This window comes from Pieris brassicae, chromosome 6 (assembly GCF_905147105.1).
Source record: "Pieris brassicae chromosome 6, ilPieBrab1.1, whole genome shotgun sequence".
Lineage (NCBI taxonomy): Eukaryota > Metazoa > Arthropoda > Insecta > Lepidoptera > Pieridae > Pieris > Pieris brassicae.
Window position 1 is genome coordinate 2,849,618 of NC_059670.1, and position 26,223 is coordinate 2,875,840.

At 34.3% G+C, this 26,223-nt stretch overlaps 1 protein-coding gene across 4 annotated transcripts; it reads right to left on the reverse strand.

Moving 5' to 3' along the window:
- Positions 1–5,585: 5,585 nt before the first annotated feature.
- Positions 5,586–15,694, reverse strand: LOC123710925 (pyruvate kinase 2-like). 4 transcript variants are annotated; one of them, XR_006753880.1, is made up of 9 exons: positions 15,465–15,694; positions 14,966–15,044; positions 14,507–14,730; positions 13,916–14,053; positions 9,090–9,176; positions 8,481–8,729; positions 8,023–8,245; positions 5,930–7,110; positions 5,586–5,851 (listed from the first exon to the last, which is right to left on the reverse strand). XR_006753880.1 is itself a non-coding variant. In XM_045663248.1 (8 exons), exons 1-8 carry the CDS (start codon positions 15,516–15,518, stop codon positions 6,944–6,946), a joined length of 1,179 nt encoding a protein of 392 aa, XP_045519204.1. In that variant the 5' UTR covers positions 15,519–15,694; the 3' UTR covers positions 5,586–6,943. The 4 variants fall into 4 exon arrangements, 3 of the variants coding, with proteins under 3 accessions (XP_045519204.1, XP_045519203.1, XP_045519205.1); XM_045663248.1 differs by having other exon boundaries at positions 5,586–7,110; positions 14,549–14,730; XM_045663247.1 differs by having other exon boundaries at positions 5,586–7,110.
- Between the last annotated feature and the right edge of the window lie 10,529 nt (positions 15,695–26,223).

Genomic DNA, 26,223 nt, shown 5'->3' on the forward strand with positions numbered 1-26,223 from the left:
GTACTGTGACTTTGGGACGCCATCCAGTCAAGCTTTTTTACCCTGTGGTGTAAGGGAGACTGACGCCACAAATTATACGAATGTTCCTGAGTTTTAGAGTTCCCTCGTGAAACAAATTATTGGTAAGATTAAATGGTTAAGCCGATTTTAGATATCTAGAAGGAAAATGTTAGGAAATATAAATATTTTAGAAAGAAATCAAAATAATTTATAAAGTTTTGAAAAAAGTGTTGTTTATACAGTATTTTAACCAAAGAAATATCTAAGTTTTTAACCAATAAATACAATTTTAATCGACGGACATCTAGCTTGAATGAAAACATAACGTCTCCGTAATGGTTGAACTTAATGGCTGATAATGAAAAGATATTGGTATGACTTTACACTTTTAATTAACATTAGATTAAACGTCAATAATAAAAGTAATTTAAAAAAAGGACTACTTTTGTGCCTCGTTATTACAACTGAACCGATTTTTATGAAACATGCTTTGTTCTTCAAGCAATATACCAGATTTAAATAAAGAAAAACTTATTACTGATTAGTAGGAGACTTTCAATTTTCGAAAAAATTGTGGACGTACAGTTATTTACCAAATTAAGCACTATTAGAAATCCTTAAGATCCAAATATTACCACAATCTAAGAATATATTTATTTATTAACATTTCGTTGTACATAATATAAAAAATGAACTAGCAGCCTTATTGCTTTCGACCGATCTCTTCCAATCAACCTCTGTGAGAAGAGAAAAAAATGTATTAAATTGGATAAGGTTGGCAAGAAGTGCCAAAATACATATTATTACACAAAGTTGTTGAAACAAAACTAAACAGGAAAAAAAATAAGGATACATGAAAAATAAAAAGTCACATGCACATGAATCAGCACTTTAGACTTTTTATTTTTTTCGATGTATGTACATGGTTAAACTGTTGAAATCAGTAAAAATGCGTAATTATTTAATAAAATACAAAACTTATGTTTTTTTCAAATCCGATTTAATGGTACTAAGACTTCTTTATAAGTGATATTATCGTAAATAAAATAAAGATTTCGTATATCTACTAGGGATTTAGACGTATCAAAGAAATTTATAGAAAATCTTCATTATACGGATTCCTTTCAATATAAACACGTTTTTCTTCTCCATTCCAAGGTACTCGTTTCCGCGGCGTCAAATCTAAGTAAGCACTGTTAGAATTGATAAATCGTTCTCCCCGAAGTTACCTATAGGATTTTAAAATTTCCGATCACGTTATTTCTTCCTGTCAACATCTTTAAACCGTTTGGACGCGAACACTCCATCTTAGAAAAAGGGGTTTTATTTATTCATTTATTATTTCTTTTTCAAGTTATACGTAATTTTTGTGCTTTCGTAGCGTATGTCAAAAAATAATAGATTTTTATAATAATAGATTGGAGGGAAACGTGCGGGCTTGATGTTAAGTATGGGTTGATGTTAAGTAACCCAACAATCTAGTAGCAAACTGTTCTGAATGTTTTTTTTACTCCTCTCCTCTGGTTCAGTTGTTAATGTACATAGTTTAAGATGTTGAGTTCATAAGTATCCGTCTTAGTATGCAAACACTCTGTACAGGCCCTATAATTATAAATAAAAATGTTTCTCCTATCGCAGAAATCTTTTAATTCCTCCAGAACGATTGATTTTTCTATCACTACGATAGAAAACGCTGTATTTCGAAAATACTTTTTCATTTAGTAGGCATTTTGCAGCAGCCCGATACATTGTTCTTTTATGTATTTAGAAAAACACTTTTTGAACGGATTAAAGCTATGTATTATTATTAAAACTTATAGTTATTTACATAATTCTAAATTTAATTTTTTTTCCGACGTTTCGCGTACTTTTCAGTGTGCGTGGTCACGGTGACTGAAGATGAAAGGTGTTAAATGTCAGAAGTATCACAGCTGCAGAGAATGTTGTTTTATCTGTATTTATTGCCCCGAAGTTGGTATCGACTAAAAGTTGACGGGTTTTTGCAAAAATGGCTCACGGTGTCCTCTGTTTTCGCGGATTGTGTATTTATGTATTTGATTTTATATATGCAAACTGTTAGTAAATATAAATTAATAAACCTATACAATGAAAAGAGTCACTAAGAATACAATTACTTTGAATTGTCCTAATTGTAATTTCCTTAATTATTATATATTATATTCTAACGCACTGAGAGATCTCTTAACAAAGATAAAAAAAAATTAGCGTAAATTAAATCTACGCAGTGTTCTTACGCAAAAGCAAATTATAACGTTCGTTATTAAATGAGACAAGTTGTGTACGTGAGTTGGCTACTGTATGTTATTAACTAGTTTTTCTAACTTTTAATATCATAAACTGTGTTAATCATTTTTATTCCTTGCTACAGTAAAAACCATTACCGAGAATTAGGTTCGGTGGAGGTTGTTGGATATATTCAAATAAGCTGTTTAAAGCTGAGTAACTACTGGTTTTAATTGTTTAACACATGAGCTTATATGACTTTAGGGGTAGTGGGTTTGCTACGCTGGATTAACAAAAAACTCACTTGACTTGAAGAGTTCGTAAATCTTAGTGATACTTATGTTATTGGACATTATTGGAAATGAGAATGTTAAATTACAATTAATAAAAGGTAAAAGTAAAGGGGCATATTGGCTTCAAGTGTATGGTGATTGTATAAATTTGGTTTACGCTTTTACTTATTAACTAATATATATATGTTAAACTTATCTAATGTTAGGTTACATAACTCGATGAACCGAATATTTTAGTCTGTTTTTTTTTTATAAAAAAAGGTTATCAGCCCGTGTCACATTTTGTAAGTTTTGGGTTTGGACACGTCTGTTTGCCTTTATCTTATGAACAAGTCTTAATTGCATAAAGATAACAATTCATTCGTGTATATCTGTAATTGGTACGCACTGCCATAATTCGTCGGACAACCCTGTACATAACAAATTCTAATTTTATTATGAAAAATAATATTTAGTCTCTAATATTGTAAGCTTGTTTGATTCAGTATTAAACAAAACAGAAAAGTTAATGTCTCTGTGTGTCGCTATCTGTCATGCAATATCTGCAGAGTACATAGACTAAAACCAACTTTTTAAATATTTTTTTTTTTGGTTTGGTTTAGAAAATGTTTTGATGATATCATAGTCTTGCGTAAATGAGACTTCGTCTTATACAATTGTATCCCTAATTCCTAATTACGAATGAAAACAGTTAAATAAATAGAAGCCCCTAAAAAGACAAATTTGCACAACAGAACAATCGTAATGTGCTAACGAGTTTACGAAGGGAACGTAAAGAAATTTAATTAGTGTTCATTGAGATTATTCACTCACAATGGCTGTAAGACAACTTCGAATGTTCGCGACACACAGCAAGAAATAAAAATACTTCAAACCTATTACGCAATAGTTTAAATATTTTCGGGCTGGAGCAGTGGTGGTGCTCTGGATAGGTACACTCTTATAGTGTATTCGATCTCCAGTTTTAGGTTAATATATATTATTAGTACTCAACACTTGGTTATAATAATAATACCGTAGCGCTACAACCCTATATGGACCCAGATACAAAAATTCAAGTCCAAGGATCGTTGTCGTATATCTTTTTGTAAGTACCGTGGTTTATCAAAAAAAAATACTTTTCCTAGAAAAACAATCAGGACTTTCTGAAAGAGGCCTCGTTATGATCCCATCCCGGGCGAGTGGCTCCGCGGATATAACACGCCTTCATAATAGTTTTATTTATACATTGATTCGTTTGAATAATGTTAATTACCGTTTACATTTTGTTTTCTCTTGTAATTAATAATTAATTTATGTAATTGCTTCACCAAAATGTTACAATATGTTGCTCAATAGACGACATCTATACTATTGAAGTGTTTATGTATAGATGAAAAATACTTTTGACTTGTATCTAGTTAATATTTAACTCTGACTCTGAGGGTCAATTTTATAAGAAACGCAAAACGTATATTTTGTTTTACAGAATACCTAACAATGCTAACAACAGGAAAATTCATAAATGTATATTTGTGGGTTGCATCGCCTGTATGTCTCAAACTTGGAGCAACAAATTTTAATCCAATTATCGAATTCTAAGAAATACGTAGTTTGGAGGGTTGCTTTCGAGACTAAACCTGCAAGCGTGATGTGGATAAGTATCACCTGATTATTGCACACGTTTGAATCTTACTATACAGTACGTATAGGTAGACACTGTCAAGCTCATCGAATTGATTTGCCTCAAAATCCTGGAGGATTAAAAAATATATATATTTCCTACAGCTATGTAACGCTTGGCATACTGTCATTGTTACAGGAAGAAAATAAAAACAGCTTTAATTTGGCATGACACAATCATAACAATCACGAAACTAAAAAACCTTAAAAATATTGTCAACTATGAATAATACTATAAAAAAATTAACATAATCTTTTATGATAATGTGTGTTGATTGATGGATTTTATTAAGAACACGGCACTTAAAATTTTCAAAGCTTGCCTTTAACTCTTTATATAAATGACAAAAACAACTTTTATTAATTTAGTAAACCTTTTTTGTCTATAAAAACGTTATTTATGATAAATAAATATGGTTGTGACAAAATTCATCTATCGCTATCAATAGGTGTTGTTTAAAAATTATGAATTTCAAATCTCTTACGCGGTTTTTTGTATGGTTATGTTCAAATAAAACACTGTGTCTGAAGTTGGGTAACAACTGACTTTAATGTTTTCCCATTGGAGCTTATAACTAACATAAACGGGTATAGTGGGTGTTGCGACTCTAACAAAAACTAACTTGGCTTATCTAATGGTTCACAAATCTCAATGATTTGACTATCGGAAACAAGAATGTTAAAATACAATTTATGAGTATGTTAAAAACTAATGGGCTCAATATTGGCTACAAATGTGCGAATATTTGTTGACGCGAGTTTATTACCAGTTCTTCTCTTACGTTCTACGCCCTTGATTTGAGAACTGGCAGTAAATGAAAAATTAGAAGCATCTAATGTATATTTTTATTGACGTTCATAATTGTACATTTTGTTACCTAAATGATTTTTGACTTTGACTTTGCGTGTAGAAGCGTAAACATTTTCTTTACGCTTCTAATCACTAACTAAAATATTTATAATATATTAAGAAAAACACTTTTTGAACGGATTAAAGCTATGTATTACCACATTATTTTGTGTCACCGTGACCACGCACACTGAAAACTACGCGAAACGTCGGAAAAAATTTTAAATTTAGAATTATGTAAATAACTATAAATTTAAAAAATAATACATAGCTTTAATCCGTTAAAAAAAGTGTTTTTCTTAATGTGTAAAAGCTATTTTAACAAAAGACAATACTATTTATAATATATTTTACTTACGAAATATGTAAGAATTAGATTATTAATCAATAGCGTACAGATTATTAACAAGTATCGCTAAGATCAAGTTAAAACAGGCTTTCCTTTATTGGGGAAGGTCGAGCACCCTACACCGTGTGGCTCTTGTTAAGGATACTGGCGTGTTCATACTTGGACTACTATTCATCAAAACAACTCATTAAAAATAACTCGCAATTTTAATATAATAATAAATTTCTAGAAAATAGACATCTGACGAAATAAACTCTAACTAAAAGACAATATTAGCATTAGACAGGAGAAGACATTATTTAAAAGATATATAATCGTCGTATTGACTACATTTTGTCCCTTGCATTTCTTTTTGTTTTAAAGGCCGGAAACGCACTCGCGAGCCCTCTGGCACTGAGTGTCCAAAGGTATCACTTAATATCAGCCGAAGCTCCTGCTCGTTTGTCCCCTGTTCTACAAAAAAAGTTTTTTGATAAATTAATTATCATTTAGTTTTTTTTTTAAAGACTCCGTTTTATACAGATAACTCACCTTAACAACATATTTTTCATACTGTCATCGGCATATTGTCGCATTAGTTAGAATTTTTAATAAATTATTTATTTATAATCAAACTATTCGATTTTACTTAATTACCTTTGGTTACTCGATATACAGATTAGCCTTGACTTTAGAACTATATTTTAATTATAAAAAAAATATTAGTAGCCGTAGTATGTACTAGCATCGGAGTTCTGATGCCACTTGCCAAACTTCACTGGAGTGCCGGACGTCTCTGCTTTGTCACACAGAACAAAGACATGCTTATCAAGACATGTTTCAGGACACTAATTAATTATATAATAACTAGCGGAAGCTACTTTGGCTTTACAAATAATGGCGTTTTTGTTTAGTATTTTTATAACACATAGGCGATAATTTTGATGGACCTGAATGATGTCGATGACGTATACTGAAATATTAGTCATTGAAGCCTTCATATTATTGTTCGCTTTTGATAGTGGGAATGCCAAAAACTTGTAAACACTATAAAGTTATTTTTTTAAAAATCCTTATTATTATACACTGATTATTATACAATTTAGTTCGTTACTAATGAAAATGACTATTCTCTTTTTGTATTACCAATTGAATGAAAATATAGTCAAATAATATAATAAATAAAATAATATGAAACCTTTGTACAATACAATTAAGTTTCTTGAATTTATTTGTTTTTATTGTAAATTCTGTTCACACTTTGACTGAATATCTTTAAATACAACACTTGACAAAGTGCAGTAGAATTAAGTTTTTACGAATATGGGGTATAACTATTCATATAAGTGTTCACGATCCCTACGGTTGTAGATTTCATCTCTGGCGAAGGAAAATATCGTGAGGAGACCGGCATGCCTACGACTCAAAAATCCGGCAGTGTGAAGCACAGAAGGATTATCATCTAAAGAAGAAAAAACTAATTATCTCGAAACAAATACATAAATCAATGGCAGAGAACCAAATTGGTTCGTATGAAAATTAAACTTCTCTCTTTGCACCAGAATATCATTCAAACGGTGCTGTAAGAACTTGAAACCCATTACAATAGCTTTCTTCTGACGCGGACAGTACCACGAATTTGGCTCCAGGGTTAAACAAACCAGTTTTCAGAGAGAAAGTTGTGCCAAAACGTACGCGATTCTGCCATTCCACTTGCCAGCTTGCACGAGGCGCTGTAAGCATTATGCTAATGTAGTCGGGATACTGCGATGCAAAATCAGGTCATTTAGTGCGTGATAGATGAATTTGTAGGCTAATTAAGTGCTTGAGAATACAGCATATTCGTAACTATGGTTACGGTGATTGTAATGTGAGAAATAAGGACGATAACATTTATTTTTCCTATAATAAAGTTTTAGAATCAGAGTGCGACTTTACAGGAATTACAGTCAATATCAGGGCTACTAAGTAATATTATGACTTAATTTTCTACAATTCTAGTGAATAGCTTAAACTAAGGTAAATATCATTAACAGTCTTAGTGTTCTATAAGATTGGACACTATGTTCGTGTGTTTGAGATACCACACTTGAACTTATATTGACTACACTAGGTTTATTAACTCAAAAGGTTTAGTTCTCTTTAGGCGTCTTATTCCTGTTATGTCAAGTAGTTTGATTAGCTCAGCAATCACGTGGCTAGGCTACATAGGCTACATATTTAAGTGAGCTAAGGCAAACCGTTTCGCCGTTTTCAGGACTGTATCCACATTAGGATCCTTGTGGACACTTTTATTCGATATAATAGTATATAAATAATAATACGATGTATATATATATATATATATATATATATAAAGCAGTTTTTATTAAGCTTATTTTTTTATTATGTTGGTTTATCTTTTGGTATTCTAAATCTGTGACTGTATAAGATATCAGTTCACTGTAAAGCCTAAACAATTCAACTCATTTAAAACAACAAACTGAGTTCTATATGCAGTGATATCATTATTTTACTGACCTATAAATCTTTGGCTTCCAGACCCTATACTACGCCTATTGCAGTAAGGCCAAAAATTTTCTTGCGAAATTGAATTTCCTGAATATGACCAAAAAATTATTGTCTTATTTTGTAAAATAACTAACCATTATAAAACAACGGTATAACTTTCCGATACAAATGTAGGCGTCTCGTTGTCGCTTCCTTTGTTGTAATAGCTAAAATTGGGCATGGAGGCGATGCGTACGCGCACCATCTAGCCGATATGCCTGATTTTGTAAGGACGATTATCACTTTCGCTTCGCACTTGAGAGCGGCTAGACATGCAGCTAACGCTGTGGTTATAGATATCAGTGCTGGTATCTTTGTCTGTGGAATATAGGAAACTCTAAAATATTTTGTGCTGTTTAAAATGACGTGTTACACGAATATCAGGAGGCAGGGGCCTTGTAGGACTCTAAACATGATAGATAGACTGAAATATATATTTTGTTACAGGCAAAAAGTTATCATTGTAAGAACTAAAATCTCTGGCGTGTTGACTGCACTTCATAAAGCGTAGTTAAACTTAATAAATAATAATAATAATAATGAACATATATACCATAAATGATAGTTTTAAATAGTCATCTTCATAATTTATATTCTTTTCAGCGAAACTAATAGCTCTAACGATAGATCTAATGATATCACGAGGCGGTAATTGAACATTTTCATTGTCCGTTACAACAATACCATCAACCTGGTTCCTGACTACATCATGAATAGTACTAATTATCCTTATATCTCTGTCAACCAAATTGTAATAATCTTCTATAATATTTGGCTTGACATAGAAAACTGGCTTGAAATACTGAAATTTATAAATGGAACTGTTTGAATTGCCACAAATATTAGTAATCAAATATATCGTGGTAATATTTGAATTACAAACGTCAAAGCGTTTCTATATCTCTTAAAATATATATACGAGTACATATTGAAATATCAAGAAATATGATATAACAATTATCCAAACACAGACTGGCAAAACGTTTATTTTAAGTTTACTAACCAAGGAGTTTTCGCTATATTTTTTCTAGATGGTATAAAATTCTATATTTGAATTAGATTTGGAGCCATTCCTACGTTTTCTGTGATCAATTAATTAGGTTCATTCAAGTCCAGGTTAATTTAGAGTAATACACTACTACCAACTACTTATATTACGTACTTTTTTACAAAATTTCAAAGCGCAATCACAATACTCTTCGCTGACTAGATTGTTTCTCTGATGATCAAGTATGACACCATCTGAAAACTATACAATTATTAATCAAAGGCTTCTTCCATATGAAGGGGAATGGTATAGGCAGCGACATACTATAATAACTTATGAATCAAGAACATATCTACAACAAATTTATTGCAGTTCATATCAGTTGTTTACAAACCCCAACCGCACTAAAGTATTTGTAAAAAAAAAACAATGGCGCTCGATCCAGCTTCAATCAGGACTCTGATTTCTGTATCAATTATAATTAAAATTATATTAAACTAGCAAAACATTAATAGAAAATTGACGACGCAATTCGATTTACTAGTTTTCTAGAGGCAAGTAGGTAAGCAGGGAAGGCTGTCGAATATCGGCTCTAAGGCATAACGGTTTCGTAGTATTCCTTCATCGTACAAGCAAATATTAAATGCGTAAATATAAAGAGAAATTCATTGTTGCCGCCGTGATTTATACCAAGATATAACTAATATTTGTATCACTCACACGCTTAAACTATTTGTGTATAGAACAGAGGGAAAACGGGCAGAAGCTTCTCCTGATGTTAAGTGATATTTAATATACAATACCATCTTTATAATATCATTACCGAGCCGTTCTTAACATACAGGCTACATAATGAATATGGCTATGAGCATTTAGTGTATGATTCCGAGTTGGGAAACTCCTAGTGGGAGTGCCATGCTGTTGCTTTCGGGCTTCAGCCAATCGGGCAGGCACGACCGGGGCAGTACCACTGTCTCACAGAAAACCGGCGTGAAGTGATGCAATAGGTTCATCTTATTGTACTCGCGTTTCGTGCGGTGAGTGAGACTCCCGGAGCCCATCAATTCCCCCCTCCCCCAGAATATGAAGATGCAGTTTAAACAGAGATTACCCCAGGGGGGTACCACACGTTTCCGCTGTGGAGAATCCCCCTCTGAGCGTCCATCATCGGAACAATCAGTATTCGGTGGTGGATGCACAGGCTGCCCTTCGTATTCTGGGGTGGGCAAAAACTGCTCAAAAAACTATAAGTTTCGATCTCGGGGCAAACGGAAGAATTTACCGAAGGCATCCCCTTCCACGCTCTCAGTGGACTTTACCAATGTTAGGGGGCTCAACTCTAATCTTAACGCGGTTCACTTTCACCTCGAAACTGCGAAGCCGGCCTTATTCTTCCTTACTGAGACTCAGATATCCTTCCCGGCTGATACTTCCTACCTCTCCTACCCGGGGTACAAATTGGAACATTCATTTGTGCCGCGGGCGGGAGTTTGCGTGTACGTCAGAGAGGATATCTGTTCTCGTCGCCTCGGGTCGCTTGAAGGAAGGGACCTATCTAGCCTCTGGCTGCGCGTAGACTGCGATGACCATCCGCGATTCTACGCATGCCTGTATAGGTCCCATAGCGGAAATACCGAAACTGAGCGACTCATTGAGCACATCCAAATGGCTACAGATTCCCTGCTCGAAGGGGTTCCTACCGCTGAAATCGTGATACTTGGCGATTTTAACGCTCACCATGCCGATTGGCTCGGTTCGGAAACCACCGATCACGCGGGAAGATCCTTTCACGACTTTGCTTTAGCTTACGACCTGTCACAAATGGTCCCTGCGATTACGCGAATACCAGATGTGGATGGTCATAAACCCTCTTTGTTGGACCTTCTGCTGACCTCACATCCGGAGACCTATCAAGTCTCTGTTGACCCGCCATTGGGTTCATCGGATCATTGTGTGGTCCGGAGTACTGTGCCTACTACGCGCCCTCCTCGGCCCCGTTTTTCGGGTTGTCGTCGTATTTGGCACTATCGGTCAGCAGATTGGGATGGGATGCGGTCTTTCTTTGCGTCCTACCCTTGGGGGCCTATGTGCTTTTCGTCGGAAGCTCCAGATTCCGTCGCTGCCTCTGTCGCCGAAGTGGTTCTGCAGGGCATGGAACTTTTTATTCCATTCTCTGCGGTGCCGATCGGTGGCAGGTCACAGCCCTGGTTTAAGCGTTCTTGCAAGGCGGCATCGCGTCGAAAGCGAGAATGCTTTAATGCATGGGCGGAGGCGGCGATATCTTGTGATGCCAATACCAGCGAACATAAAAAAGCATATAACTCAGCCTCCAGGTCCTTCAAACGGGAAATCGCTAAGGCAAAGTCAGAGCACATCGCCAGATTTGGCGAGAGATTGGCCCAACTCCCTTCTGGGACTCGAGCCTTCTGGTCTCTCGCCAAAGCTGTACAAGGGATTTTTTGTCAGCCATCGATACCACCGCTGCACAGAGAGGATGACTCGCTCGCCCACACTGCGAAGGAGAAGGCCGACCTCTTGGGCTGTCTCTTTGCGTCCAACTCGACTTTGGATGACCGGGGGAGATCACCACCGGCGATTTCGCGGTGTGATAACTCAATGCCGGAAATCACATTCCAGCAACGTGCTGTTCGCAGAGCACTATCTTCCTTGGACATTCATAAGTCGAGCGGGCCGGATGGTATCCCTCCAATTGTGCTGCGTACATGTGCTCCTGAGTTGGCTCCGGTCCTGACGCGCCTTTTCCGGTACCTGTACTCGCTCGGCACTGTCCCGAAGTGCTGGAAGACCGCTTCGATACATCCGATCCCTAAAAAAGGCGATCGCACTGATCCATCCAACTATCGCCCAATCGCAATAACCTCCTTGTTCTCCAAAATAATGGAATCCATTATTAATGGCCAGCTCTTGAGTTATCTAGAGGGCCACCAGCTGATTAGCGATTATCAGTACGGCTTTCGTCGTGGTCGTTCAGCTGGTGACCTTCTAGTATACCTTACTCATAGATGGGCAGAGGCAATTGAGTCCAAGGGGGAGGCACTAGCGGTTAGTTTGGACATAGCGAAAGCCTTCGATCGGGTGTGGCACAAAGCACTGCTCTCGAAGCTACCAGCCTACGGGCTTCCTGAGAAATTATGCGACTGGATCTCCAGCTTTCTAGCCGATCGGAGCATCAAGGTCGTCGTCGACGGAGCATGTTCCGACCTTAAACCCGTGAATGCTGGGGTCCCACAAGGCTGTGTTCTGTCCCCGACCCTGTTTCTTCTGCATATCAATGACATGTTGCAACTTAGCAACATTCATTGCTATGCGGACGACAGCACTGGGGATACTCTTTACACTGGCCGGGCAGGTATTTCTCGGGCAGTTGTCGATGAGTACCGGAACAAACTTGTGTCTGAAGTCGAAACTCTTTTACGTGGAGTCTCGGACTGGGGTAGACTAAACCTAGTCCAATTTAACCCCAAGAAGACACAAGTTTGCGCGTTTTCCGCGAAAAAAATACCCTTTGTCGCTACTCCTCTTTTCGAAAACACTCTTCTTGAAGCCACAGCCAGCATCGGAATACTTGGCGTTGACATATCGAACGACGTTCAGTTTCGCGGTCATTTGGAGGGAAAGGCTAAATTAGCCTCCAAAAAGCTTGGTGTGCTCAGCAAGGCGAGACGGTACTTCACTCCGGGCCACCGCCTGCAACTCTATAAAGCGCAAATACGGCCCCACATGGAATACTGTTCTCACCTCTGGGCGGGGGCTCCCCAGTACCAGCTCCTTCCACTTGACCGTATCCAACGAAGAGCGGTTCGAATCGTCGATGACCAATCCCTCTCCGAGCGGCTCGATCCTTTGGCGTTGCGTAGAGATGTGGGGTCACTCTGCATCTTCTACCGCATTTACCATGGAGAGTGTTCAGAGGAGTTGTTCGGATTAATACCTGCAGCTGAGTTTCAGCATCGGACGTCGAGGCAAAATACAAAATTCCACCCGTATCACCTCGACGTCCGACGTTCCACGACTGAGCGTTTCTCAAGGCAATTTTTGCCGCGCACCACCGCTATGTGGAACCAGCTGCCCACTGAAGTATTTCCGAACCAATTCGACTTAGGGTCCTTCAAGAAAAGAGCGTACAAATTCTTAAAAGGCCGGCAACGCACTCGCGAGCCCTCTGGCATTGAGAGTGTCCATGGGCGGCGGTATCACTTAACATCAGGTGAGCCTCCTGCCCGTTTGCCCCCTATTTTATAAAAAAAAAAAAAAAAAAAAACTAATTTGAAAAAAGTCTGTTTGATTTTAATGAACTTGAATATGTATGAAAGTTCTACGCCTGGGAGAATATTGCAACTTCATTATGAGACACAAAACTAATAACTCCTGGCCTAGATGTGGTTTACAAGCGAAGTAAATGAAAATAAATTAAGGTCATTAAGGTGAACTCGTTATGTAAACAGCTATATATATACACTTGTTTTTTATTAATAATATATAATTAAGAAAACGATTTGTAATTGACGCATTATTACTGTTATAATCGACCATGACTCAGATGCTAAAAAAGCCGCTACAGTCGGCTTGAGATCAGTAACAATCTTTATACGTCAGAAATGTGTCTGTTAGAGGGTACTGATAATATCTAAAACATATTTTTATATATGTTTACTTCCATCGCAAATATCATATAAAAATCACTGCACTGTACTGCTGAAGTTCGAAGGACCGAAGGGTGGACTGGAGGGGTGGTTGCTATGTGCGCTTACTCAACTCTTGGCTATGGCTAGCGAGCCACGAGGTTAACTAGCGACCCCAGAAGCTTAACAAGTCGAATGGAACAACACGAAATACGGAATACCCGTCAGCATCATTAATTGTCAACATAAAGATGTATATCTTGAAATTAACTACTATTTGGTGATAGTGAAAACATCTACAAATGACATTAGTAGTAATGCCATGACTATGTTGGAGTTAACTCAGTTATAAATTACTTGGATTAATTGTTCCACATCTTCATCATCCCATTTATTGAACCATAGCAGAATCGTTTTTTTAGACCATGCGTGATCTTTTTTTAGCTTCAGATATTGGTTCAAATTATTCACGTGTTTAATAATTATTACATCCACCTGATAAATAATATAAAACATTTAAAATATTTTTGTTATAAATTACTGTCTACATTAATTGAGAACAAACAGTTACTTGTTCTAATTAAGTAGCGAATTAATCTATCAATTTAATATCTGTAATACATATGACGGAGCAATGGCGCAATTTTTTTTTGAGTTCATGGCCTGGGATTGACCTTTAGGCCAAGTCTTCAGTATTTTTATTCGGTTTATTATAATTTCCTAACTGTATTATTGACGAATTTATATAGAGGCACGTAATAGGATCTATCTTTTAACATATCACTCAGGCGGCGGGAGGGAGCAATGGCGCTTTTTTTATTATATGTCACAGAGCTCATAGATGAACAACACTAAAATGTAAAATCAATAGTCCACAGTCAAATTGTCTTTTTTTTATAAATTTGAAATAGGAATCTTCTGTGTTTTGTTTTATAAAATAATACTTACTCCGTCTTCAATAGGTATAGGTTTATTGATTGAGAACGTAACTGAAATTGTTATAGGCACCTCGTACTCTGAACGAAACATCTCTGGTATTCTCTTAGCTTTGAGTATCGTAGCAAATGTTTCTTTGAAAAACTCTTCATCGTGTTCTGTTCGGTCAATATTGAATATGTTTACACCCGACTTTATAAGCGAGTATAAATCATGCGAGATATACCTTCGTTTATCTATAATTAAGAAAAAATATTAATTTCTAAATTTCACTGGGCCCTAAAACAAACTTTTTCTTAGACTCGTAAACATAAGAAAATATATGTATATCACGAGCCTATCACGCTTTTCTATACAAATTCGATTGACGATAATAGCTACGTATGATAAAATACAGACAGATAGATATAACAAAAATCGATCAAAGCAAATTTCTTATAACCACTCATAAAGAATAATTAGAATACTTACAAAAATTAAAAATAATATTCGTTGAAGGAAACACTCTATCTTCTTCGTTTGCATCTTGATACTGGTAAAAGCATAGACTCTAGAACAGCGGCATATATGTTAATTTGTCTAAAAACTTGTAATTTTGAATCTCTGTTGTAATATACAAAATGAGGATAATTTAGAAATATCAATTCAATACGATTTTTCATCAACGTCCTTAACCCGACTTTACAGACGACCAAATTTTTCTATATCTAGTAAACCGATCAAATGTCTATAGAAATTTCCCTTAAATCTGATTAGTGCGATAATATATATTAGAGACTAGATACACACACATATATATATCTTCAATGCACCGTAGTGTTTTTAGATTATAAAAAAGTTATTATAATGTTATAATCGTTTATTTGAAACAATTACTATATACGTTACTTTTCCGTGGATGAATAATTTATCAGATTTCATATCGTGGCATAGAATATAAGTAGATTATAATTTAACATGCATTACTCACCCCTGATCTACAAATATCCGGACTTGGAGAATATTTATCCACCCACCACACCATTATCAATTACGGTATAGATAATGTCGGAAGGCTTTACTATGACGTCGCGGCAAATTAAATAAACATATCTCTTATAGATTATGAATAATGTGGAGTCAAAGCGTAGACACAGTAATACAAATATAATAACCAAAAGTCTTGGTAATCTTATTTACCTCTTTTGTGATTTAATTAGAACTGATACTGTTCATGGCCATCTAGATGCATTGGGTACATAGTTATTTATTACATTTATAAGGCTATTTCGATTCTTAATTCAAATATCTTTATAAATAAGAATTAATTGCGAAATTAATTTAAAAAAAATTGAGAAATTGGAAACCGAACATTCTCTGTGTTCCGTGTGTATGAAGCTACTAAAGCGAGGATATGTAAAAAGAATATAAAAGCAAAACAAAGTTCAGATACTTAGAAGACATTGATAATAACTGCCACACTAATTGGATATTAATTTGTAGATTATATTGAATCAAAATCAAAAGTAAACTAGTTTCAATAGAAACCGCCCTAAGGGTAGATAAACAATTGTCATAGATATATCATTAAACCTACTTTTTCTTCATTAAGCTCCGATATTTCACGAGTTAAAATGCGGGCATCTATCGTATAGGAGGAGCACTTCAATTTATGTGCGTAATTAAGTGGAGTTTGCGTTGGAGCTGGTTCCTCGGCACTTTGCAGCGGTAAATGAAATTTACGTACGCTTCCACCTTTCGAACGAACCTTAAGTTATCGGTACAAGCTGTGAGAATAAGCGTTTACAGATTTTGGTATTGATCAAAAAATATCTTAAAATATCTTTATAGGATTATATAGTGTTTTGGTGACATAAGTTAAAGGCCGGTAACGCATTTGTAAGCCTTCTATCGAGTGTCCATTGGCGGCGGTATCACTTAACATCAGATGAACTTTCTGCCCGTTTGCCTCCTATTAGGCAAAAAAAACATATTTTCGAGTAATTTTAAAAGCGTTTTATAATAATATTTATTTGTAAACGAAACTTTGTAAACTAAGAAAAGTAAAGAACATGTATCGTAGCCATACAAGAACAGAGTTTCTTTCATTTATTAGAGACTGTAAGTAGTGTTATTGGACACTTTCTTATGTTAAATATCCTTATTAGTAATTTAGGCTAGATACATGTATTAAAAAAAATGTATCGCCGCAACAATATAATATGTTTTGTTTAGTGAAAAACGTCATAAAAATATAGGGTTTAAATCTAAAATTCCATATATCTCAATCTTATATCCTATCGATATTCCCATAGTTTGAACCAAAAGAAAGCTTTTAGCTTCGAAATGTAAGAGAAAAGGGTGCCTGAGACGCTGACTGCGAACAATTACATTAATAATCTTTAGTTCACAAAAAATGATAATTTCCTTCTGTCGTATTATTTAACCGAGCTAGATGTTTTTTCTATTTTATTGACGAAAGAGTAATGAGTTAGAGTTGAATGTCTTCCACTTCATTAAAAAGGCGAATAACGGAGTCCTTTGTTATATTACGACTTGATAACTAAGGAGGCAGACAGAAAAAATGGGGATGAAAGATATTTATTTTCTTATCCCGAGTCATATAAATTTATTTGAGACATCTTTCGGTGAAATCAAAAGTTGCTAACTTATGATGGCTCCAACTTCGTCCCTGTATGACTGGAAATCCAGAGTTTGATTCCCTCGGCAAATGATGATTCAGAAATAAAATTCAACATTTTGCCAAGTAATAAAAAATCTCAATGGTATTTCAAATCCTTAGATTAACCTAACCGATTAATTATTTTTTGAATAAAGAATAAAATTTGAAGTCTAAAACTCTGTTAAAATGTGGTAGTGGCTAGAGTCAAAGTATTATAAAAAGATTTTTAGTATAAAAATTTACTACAAAATTAAATACATTGTTTTTATTTGTGAATTAACATCGTTCTATTATTTAATAGCTTATAAGGTATACGAGTTAAGTAGTAAATGTTCGCCATTAGCGATGAAAAGCATTTAGCTTAGTAAAGTAAAAAGGGGCAGATTTCCAAAACTTCCCATACATGTGTTCGTTAGTCGAGTGGGGTGTCGTTAATTTTGCACACAGTACACAGTTATAATGAAGTGAAATATTCATTAGACAACGTCTGGAGAAGGCGCCTATGAAAATATTGTCACTGTTTGAATGCTTTGTAGATCTTATTAAGGATCTTCGTAGCTCACTGAATTTTCATGATTTTTCTATATCTAATATTAGAAGGATCAGTGTAGGCTGCTTCAGCGTGAGACTCGCATCCCTGAGGTCGTAGGTTCGATCCCCGGCTGTGCACCAATGGATTTTCTTTCTACTTGCGCATTTAACATTAGCTCGAACGGTGAAGGAAAACATCGTGTAGAAACCGGCTTGCCTTAGACCCAAAAAAAAAGTCCACTGTGTGTGTCAGGCACAGAAGGCTTATCACCTACTTGCCTATTCAATTCACAAACGATCATAAAACAGATATAGAAATCTGAGGCCCAGACATAAAAAAAGGTTGTAGCGCCATTGATTTATTTTTAATATTAGAAGGGTTAGAACTGTTATTTATAAATCCCAATCGATGTTTTTGACAATCCATTTTAGGTATCGAGAAAGCTACAGCAAATTTATCATTTACTTTGTCAGATCCTTGACTGTAAATAAATTTATAGAAAAGCATAATGACTGCATTGCAATATAAGCCAGCAACAAAAGCGAGTTAATTACTAGACTAGAACTAGAAGTAGGCAATACCCGCTTACTTATTAAGCAGATTACGCGCACAGTGTGGACGAAGGGCCATTGAAACTTGCAGACGGGCGATGAATTTTTGAGAGGCCTACACGACGTGTGCCTGAAAGCTTTTTTCAGAAAAGAAATCGGTGTTATACAGATAATGAAACGACCAGACGCTGTTTGACGTTTCGTTTTGTTCTCATGTTTGGCTGTTTTTGGCGTTAAGGATGTGACTTTTACGCTTGGAGAGATTTTCGTATGCTTCTTTGATGTATAATATTAATACACTCGAGTAACTCTCAAGTTTGATAATCTAAATGAATATAGTTTCGTTAATAAAGTTGTTAAACTTTTATTCTTTGGTCATAAAGATAATTGTTTTTTTATACAAATAGTATATATTTATAATATGGATACGAAATATGCTTTTTATGTTCGCATATATTTAAATTGGGAAACGATACAGAGGAAAAACGCTCACGAGATGGGCCGACGACATAACTAAATGGCTGGCTCTAGCTAGTTGCTACTCACCCAAAACGGAGATACCTGGAGATTCTTGGAGGAGGCCTTCATCTGCGGAAGGCTTCTTACATAAACCTTACCTTACTTAATTAGGAAATATATATAAAAATACGAACAAAAAATTAATTAATTTTCTTAAGAAAATATACATACTTATATATGATAGTATTAAGTTTACTTTGTACTTTTGCAATAAATAAAAAGGGGTTTTTTATTGTATATTTAAATTGTTTTGTCAAATAAATTAACAAATTTATTTGACAATTCTGTTGAATTCTAAAAAATAAACGTTTCAAGCAAATAAAAATAGTTAAAAATGTTTTGGTACGAATAGGTGTGTGTAAAAAACATATTATTATTACGAGAAATAATATAATACTTTAAATAACCTAGAGATACATTAAACTTAATAAACTAGATGTAACCTAATCAAAAATTTGCGAAAGTTGTGTTTACAAAGCTTTGTGAAATTAGTTTTAGAGTTGAGTTTCAGTATAATATACTGTAAGCATATTATTTTGTAGGAAGCTCTGGCGTATAGAAGGACCAACAAGAGAAGCAAATATTACCTTTTATATATGCAACTGAAATCACTCAAAAACAAGTTATAACATAAGAATACCTTTAATTCAAAATTTTCGCTGTAACAGCTTTAAATTCTTCATCCGTATTACATCGACGTCGATCGATCGGCAAAACTTTTTAAGGCAGATTTTGGACCGACACCGGAATTTTGTGTAACTTTGTGCCCAAACAAGTATTTCTGAACGTCTACACATTTAGGGAAGGAACATACGATATCCTCAAAGACCACACTAACACACTCGTTCCCTGCGTTATAGTTTATCCATGTTCTATGAAAACAAACAATTTTTCTTTATTTGATGTATATATTAATAATGTGTTTAAAGTATATGTTAATAAAGTAACAGGAATTTGAAAAATGTTCTTCAAACCGACTTTTTATTTATGGCTGTTGACCAAGTGCTGACTTCACATGCGTCACAAAAGCCCAATTATCAGTGTCAATTATGGCGATCATTACTGTATTGATTAAAGTTTAATCGACAGATTACTGAACAAAGGCTTAATTGCTGGTTACTAACACACCGTTATCGCGTTAAATCATTCGTGTGTTTACTAAGTATTGTTTATTACGGTAGTAATTTACAATAATTAAATATATTTAATAAATTATCAGGTGTATTTTGATATTTGTTGTTTAGTTGGGCGTATAAGATCAAATTTATGTCGACACTGGCTCCTCTATTGTACTCCAAAAAGTGCTATGGAGCAACTTTTTGTATTACAAAATGTCTTAGAAGTCTACTGCAAGATTCGACAGCATGAACGAGCAATGTTGACCGGGTAAGGAGCCAACTCTCAACTTAGTATGGCTACTCAAACCTTTGGAGCTTTTCTTGGCTGGCCCAGATAATGTTTCTAAAAGGTTACTGTATCACCAGTTAATAATAAAATCCGAAATGTATTCATAAGAATAATTAATTAACGTTCACATCACTGAAGTGTGGAGTAATAAACGTTTTTATTACTATAAGAAATATATTCATAATGCAATCATTTACTAGCGAAATACTGCAATTGCTTCACTAAAGCAGGTTTTGTTTTTATCGCAACTTTATGTAAAAGCCTACATTTTATGTGAGAAAATTCCTGCATAACGTTTCTTAATTAATTCAGTTGGGCACCTTCAGCTAGACGCAGGTTGAGATTTTCATAGCGAGGAGAAAAAGAAACATTCCTATGCTAATGTAAACCAGCTCTTTAGGAAAGCTGAAGTGGGCTTAAGGATATTTTCTTCTTTTCATTTTTCACTCTTGATGTTTGAGTTCGCGTGTATCATTTCAAACCTTCCTCTGGTACCTGTGTTATCCAGGAGGTACTGTGCATACACTATTACAAAACATCTGATTTGATTTGTTGCCTCGTGCTATAACTAAATGTATATACTTATATATAACTAATTACTATTTTATTTAAAACATATAAATTGTATCGCTGACTTTAAATGTGATAACGTCGAATTAAGTACATTAGTATATATAATTAACGGAATATAATACTTAAAGTATTTTTTTTAAGTGAGCTTTATTTACATTTAATATTAATCGTATAGTATTGTCTCCCAAAATCTGTCATGTGACTATGAATAAATAGATTTAAATCTTAAATTTAAAATAGTATGTTTTCGCCTGAATCACCCATTTAATGTTAATACAAATCAGGTTACTATGATTTATTTCTTTTATGCAATAGAAGGTAAACCGACACGAGGATCACCTGATGTTAAGTGATAACGCCACCCATGGACAGAAGAAAGAAGGCTCCAAGTGCGTTACTAGCCTTTTAAGTACGCTCTTTTCTTGAAGGCATCAGTTAAATTGGTTTGGAAATACTTCAGCGGGCAGCTGGTTCCAGATATTGGTGGTGCGCGGTCCTGCCTTAGGAAATGCTCAAACGGTATAAAAAACTACAAGATTTAAAATATTTTTATTGGTCACACACGGTACCTGGAGGTAAAATAAAATTACACAGTAGAAACCTGCAGAGTTGTAAGTAGAAAGGTTTACAAAAAGGTTTAAAATATTTCGAGCTTATGTATACGGTATACGGTACAAATAAGACTTGAAATGAAATATATACATTAGGATGTATATGTATAAAAAACAATATTCTCTTTGCACCCTCCGCACTTAATGGATTTCAATTGAGAGGTGTCATTAAATTGGCGTTCATAATGATGTAGACATTTGTATATTTCTTTTAATTGCGTGAATTTTCAGGTAGTCATTAATATACATTTTTAAAACAAATTTTAATATTATCCCTAATTTAGATCTCTATAAATAATAATCCATGCGTGAAACCATTCGGTGTACGTATACTATATATTTTTCGGTAAGTGATAAGTATCGGTTTTTAAGTCTGAGAAATAGCCTTTTGTTTCTTTAGCGTACGTGAAAGTATTTATTGTGCCATACAACCGTCGTTAAGTGCACAGCCGGGATAGCAACGTGCATGTTTCTAAATCGAACGCTAACTAACACTATTACTGCTCCAATGCAGTTTGTGACATAAAACGTAAAATAGTTAAGTTTTTGTATGCAATTATTAAAATTATGATTTAATTATAAATTTGTTAAAATAAATGACGAATCGTTACTACCAATTTATAATTAATAAAAAAAAGATTTAAAGTTAAACGAACATTTATTGTTGTGTAAAAATAACGTTTCCGTTTAGCTGGGATTATCCTAATTTTTTTTGTATAGCCCCCTAGTTAGTCAGCCCACGAGCCAGCGAGTCAGACGTAAAACCGTGGACGTCTATTTAGTCAACGGAAGCGTGGCCGGCCTTTGAGGGAATATTATTTTTTAATAACTAAAGGTTTATTACATCTCCACTGGAAGTTGATTCCGCAGTTCGGGCTTACTAAATCAACTCTAACGACCAAGAAACTGTAATTAAATCAAACCAAAGCGTTGTTTAACAAACGGTATAAAGTGATTATATTGTTTGCGTTATTAATAATGCAGTTAGTTTACTCGAAATCTGTTAAAGTGTTTGGTAAACATGAACGTGACAGTGTTTTGGCTACAACCAAACAATGGTTGGCTTTTGCTAATTAGTGGAGTCATTTGATATCTCCGCAGATAACAAAGGTATTGACAATGACATAGAAATTTAAATATTTCAAGAGACATTTGATAAATGCTTGTGCTGTATATCGATTAATACCAAATTTATAAAAACAGCTAGTAAAGTTAGTTAACATTTACAAGATAGTTTTATACAGGTGCACATTTCTTTGTTAGATATAAGAAATCTCATAAGTACTTCTATAAGTAGAATATAAGGTAATTAGATTTTATTAGTCTTCATTTATGTATTTATCCACCATTAAGTATTCGCGGTCATGTATACATGTATTCGTTACTATGATTACCAACCAATAGTATAGGGAAAATTACTAACAACCTTCCTCCTTATTAGTGATATAAAGCCTACGTAAATATTCAAAGATTAATTCTACGTTCTATAGATTTACAAATACCTTATGCTTGAGAAGTATAATTTGCTCTTAAACTTCTAAGTGATATGTTGAAAACTATATTCTCAACTTTCTAGGAAATCGTCCGGAATTTTTCATTTAACTCAACAAGATCACAATATAAAATTCCAGCAACACATAAGCATTCTCATTATCTTATTTTCAGCATTCACTGTAAGCGCAAAAGAACTAAAACACGTTAAGATTGTCATCAAAGCTCACTGAAAATATGAGGTCGGGGCACAAAAAAATAAAAAGCGTAATAGCATGGAGACAGAGCATTGTACTTGCTGATGTACGTATCGCGTTACAAGACTGTCTCGAAATCCCTGCATCCAGTTGCGCCCATCCTAATTTAGCAGGGTTATTCTCAAACTTTAGGTATTTTATAATGCTCCTCGGTAAAAAAGTGTTTATGCGAGATGTTGTACTCTCAGTATGTATATGACGCAAAACAGGAAAATTTCATTGTTAATTTGATACTCTCATATCAAAGAATATTTTATGTACTATCTGACTTTTTAGACGTATTCTTTTGTTGCGGACTGTCCTATGGAAGAAACCTAGTGCTTCTATTAATATTATTGTCTAGGTCAAGAATCTCTTGAGCTATTTTACATAAGATAATATTATCTTTACGGGACCTTGAACTCGAGAAAAAATTCAATAATATAAGAAAGCAAATGATGTTATATACATATGATATATGAACAATATAAATACATTTCAACGAGGCATGGAAAGGAGCATGCTAAACATTAAAAATGTAGACAAGATAAGACACATAAAAATAAGATCAGAGACCAAAGCAATTGATGCTCTAAGCCACGCCAAAAAACTGAAGTGGAAGTGGGCGGGTCATGTAGCATGCCTTACAGATCACAGGTGGATGAAAGTAGTAACTACATGGAGAGGCCCACCAGGCAAACGGTACAGTGGTAAACCTTACGATCGATGGGATGATGACATCAAAAAAATCGCGGGTCCTCAATGGATGCAAATAGTTAGAGATAGAGAAAGATGGAGGCCTTTACCGGAGAGGGTTCCACAACCAGATATTAGTGTATGGAGAAACAATTTAAGGCTTAAAATGAATAAATAATAATACATATGATTTGTATGTAATAGAGAAAACGAAATTGGAAACTTCAAATTGTATATGAATGCCAAATTCAATTACAAGCCATTTTGATTTTTTTGGAATTTATTTATTTACATTTCGTTACACTACAATATAAAAAAATGAACATAATAAAATCAAAAGGCGGGCAACTGGCGGCCTTATCGCTTACGAGCGATCTCTTCCAGGCAACCACTGTAAGTAAAGAAAAAAATAAAAATGTATTAAATTACATAAGATAGGCAAGTAGTGCAAAAATACATGTTATACACATTTATTAAGACAAAACTAAACAGGAACAAAAAACAAACTAAACTAAAAAGATGATACATTAAAAATAGAAAGTAAAAAGACACAAATCACGATATGATAATTTAAGATAAGTCTCACGTCACTTAGTAGTTAGTAAGAAAGTTAGGGATACGATTACATACATACATACACTAAATTTCGTATCATCTGTACACAAATGCTACACAAGAAAATAATTACATACAACGATGCATTCAACATCGGAATAATACCGCTCGTATCTCGTTTCACGAGACCTGCTAATGTCACGTGAAATAAGAGTAAAACAGGAATATTAAGAAGAGCTTGTGAAGGATTGTGTTTCAGCCGAAAAGAGTTGACGATAGTACTCAACTACTTTGTAATTTTGCATTTTATATACCTGTACTTGACTACATGAATAGATTTCAGACTTGAGAAAAGGGAAAATTTTTGAATGACGTACTCGTTTTGAATGTAAGAAAGTTGTATTTTTTGTAACCGCTACGCCTTTATTCAGTGTGTTGAGTATTTTATTCGTTGGTATATATTTTTGGCGGCTGTGTTGTTTAAAAACTAGGATAATATTCTATTTTACACTTGGATCTTTAATTTTTATATAAGCCGTTGGATACCTTAATACATTACTTTGGAATACGTGAATATTGTCATAAATGTCACTTATAACAAGATGGGGCAGTGTACGTCCTTAAATATATTACTTCTTCAATATTTTGTTTACCAATTCGATCACTTATTTAAATGATAGCATTTTTACATAAAAATATACAATAGTTTTATATTCTACGTAATTTTATCTATTAAAAAAATATATCTGATTTAACGTTTAGATAAGTCATGTAATTAAATAATTATGAACGGCCATATGATGTTTATTTTTTCTATGATCATTTGTTGATGGTCTGTAAATTTTTTCTATAGTCTACGTTTCAATGAGGCCTTAAAAGTACGTTAAACCGACCGGAGAGTACTTACCATTAAATGGTGAAATACGTTAAAATAATCAGTAATAATGTATATCCTACTGATTATATATTTTAATCATATTGATAGATAATAATAAAAATTAAAAACATAAAGGTCCCTGTGACAGCGTTACCTTATCCAGCCAGCGTTATCAATATCTTATATAGATATATAATTTTATATAGATATATAAAATTCTCGTGTCACAATGTTCGTTCCTATACTCCTCCGAAACGGCTCGACCGATGCTTATGAATTTTTTAAGCATATTCAGTAAGTCTGAGAATGGGCTACTATCTATCTTTCTAACTCCCACGTGATAAGTGGCGTCCACCCCAAAAAAATTTTTTTAGACAATTCTTTTGTTTTTAATTTTTTTATGATACAGCATACAAAAATATATACAACCCTTAATTGTCACCCCTCTACAATCATAACCTATTTTTTATTATAGTATATAGGTTATTTTTATTGAACCAAAAACTTTTTCCTGGCAATAATATACATGGCAAAACGACGTTTACCGGGTCAGCTAGTATTATATATCTACCTTTCGCGTCAATAAATTTCAATAAACAAAGGGCGAGTATTCTACATGGGGAATAAGTTTTTAAACCGGATTAAAACTAATTCAGTTTTGAAACAGTTATCATACTTCACAGTGACGAAGTTTAGCGACAAAACGTTTCCAATAAAAATGCAAATATACTGTCTGAGCTGGTTTCCCGAGAATTGACTCGAGGACTAGTTTATCTCGACTTCTTTAAATATATATTTTGCGACTCATTCTATTAATATTTTAATGTATTTCAAGGGTTTGTTGTAACAAAACGACGATCGTTCTACTATTTACTTATACTTTACTAATACGTAATTTATTAAATAATAAATTACGTATAACGTAAATAATTTACATGTTGAAAGTAATAACAAATTCAACATCATTTATTCATTGCGGTAACGCAATGTACACTTATGCACGTCAATAAAGAAATACA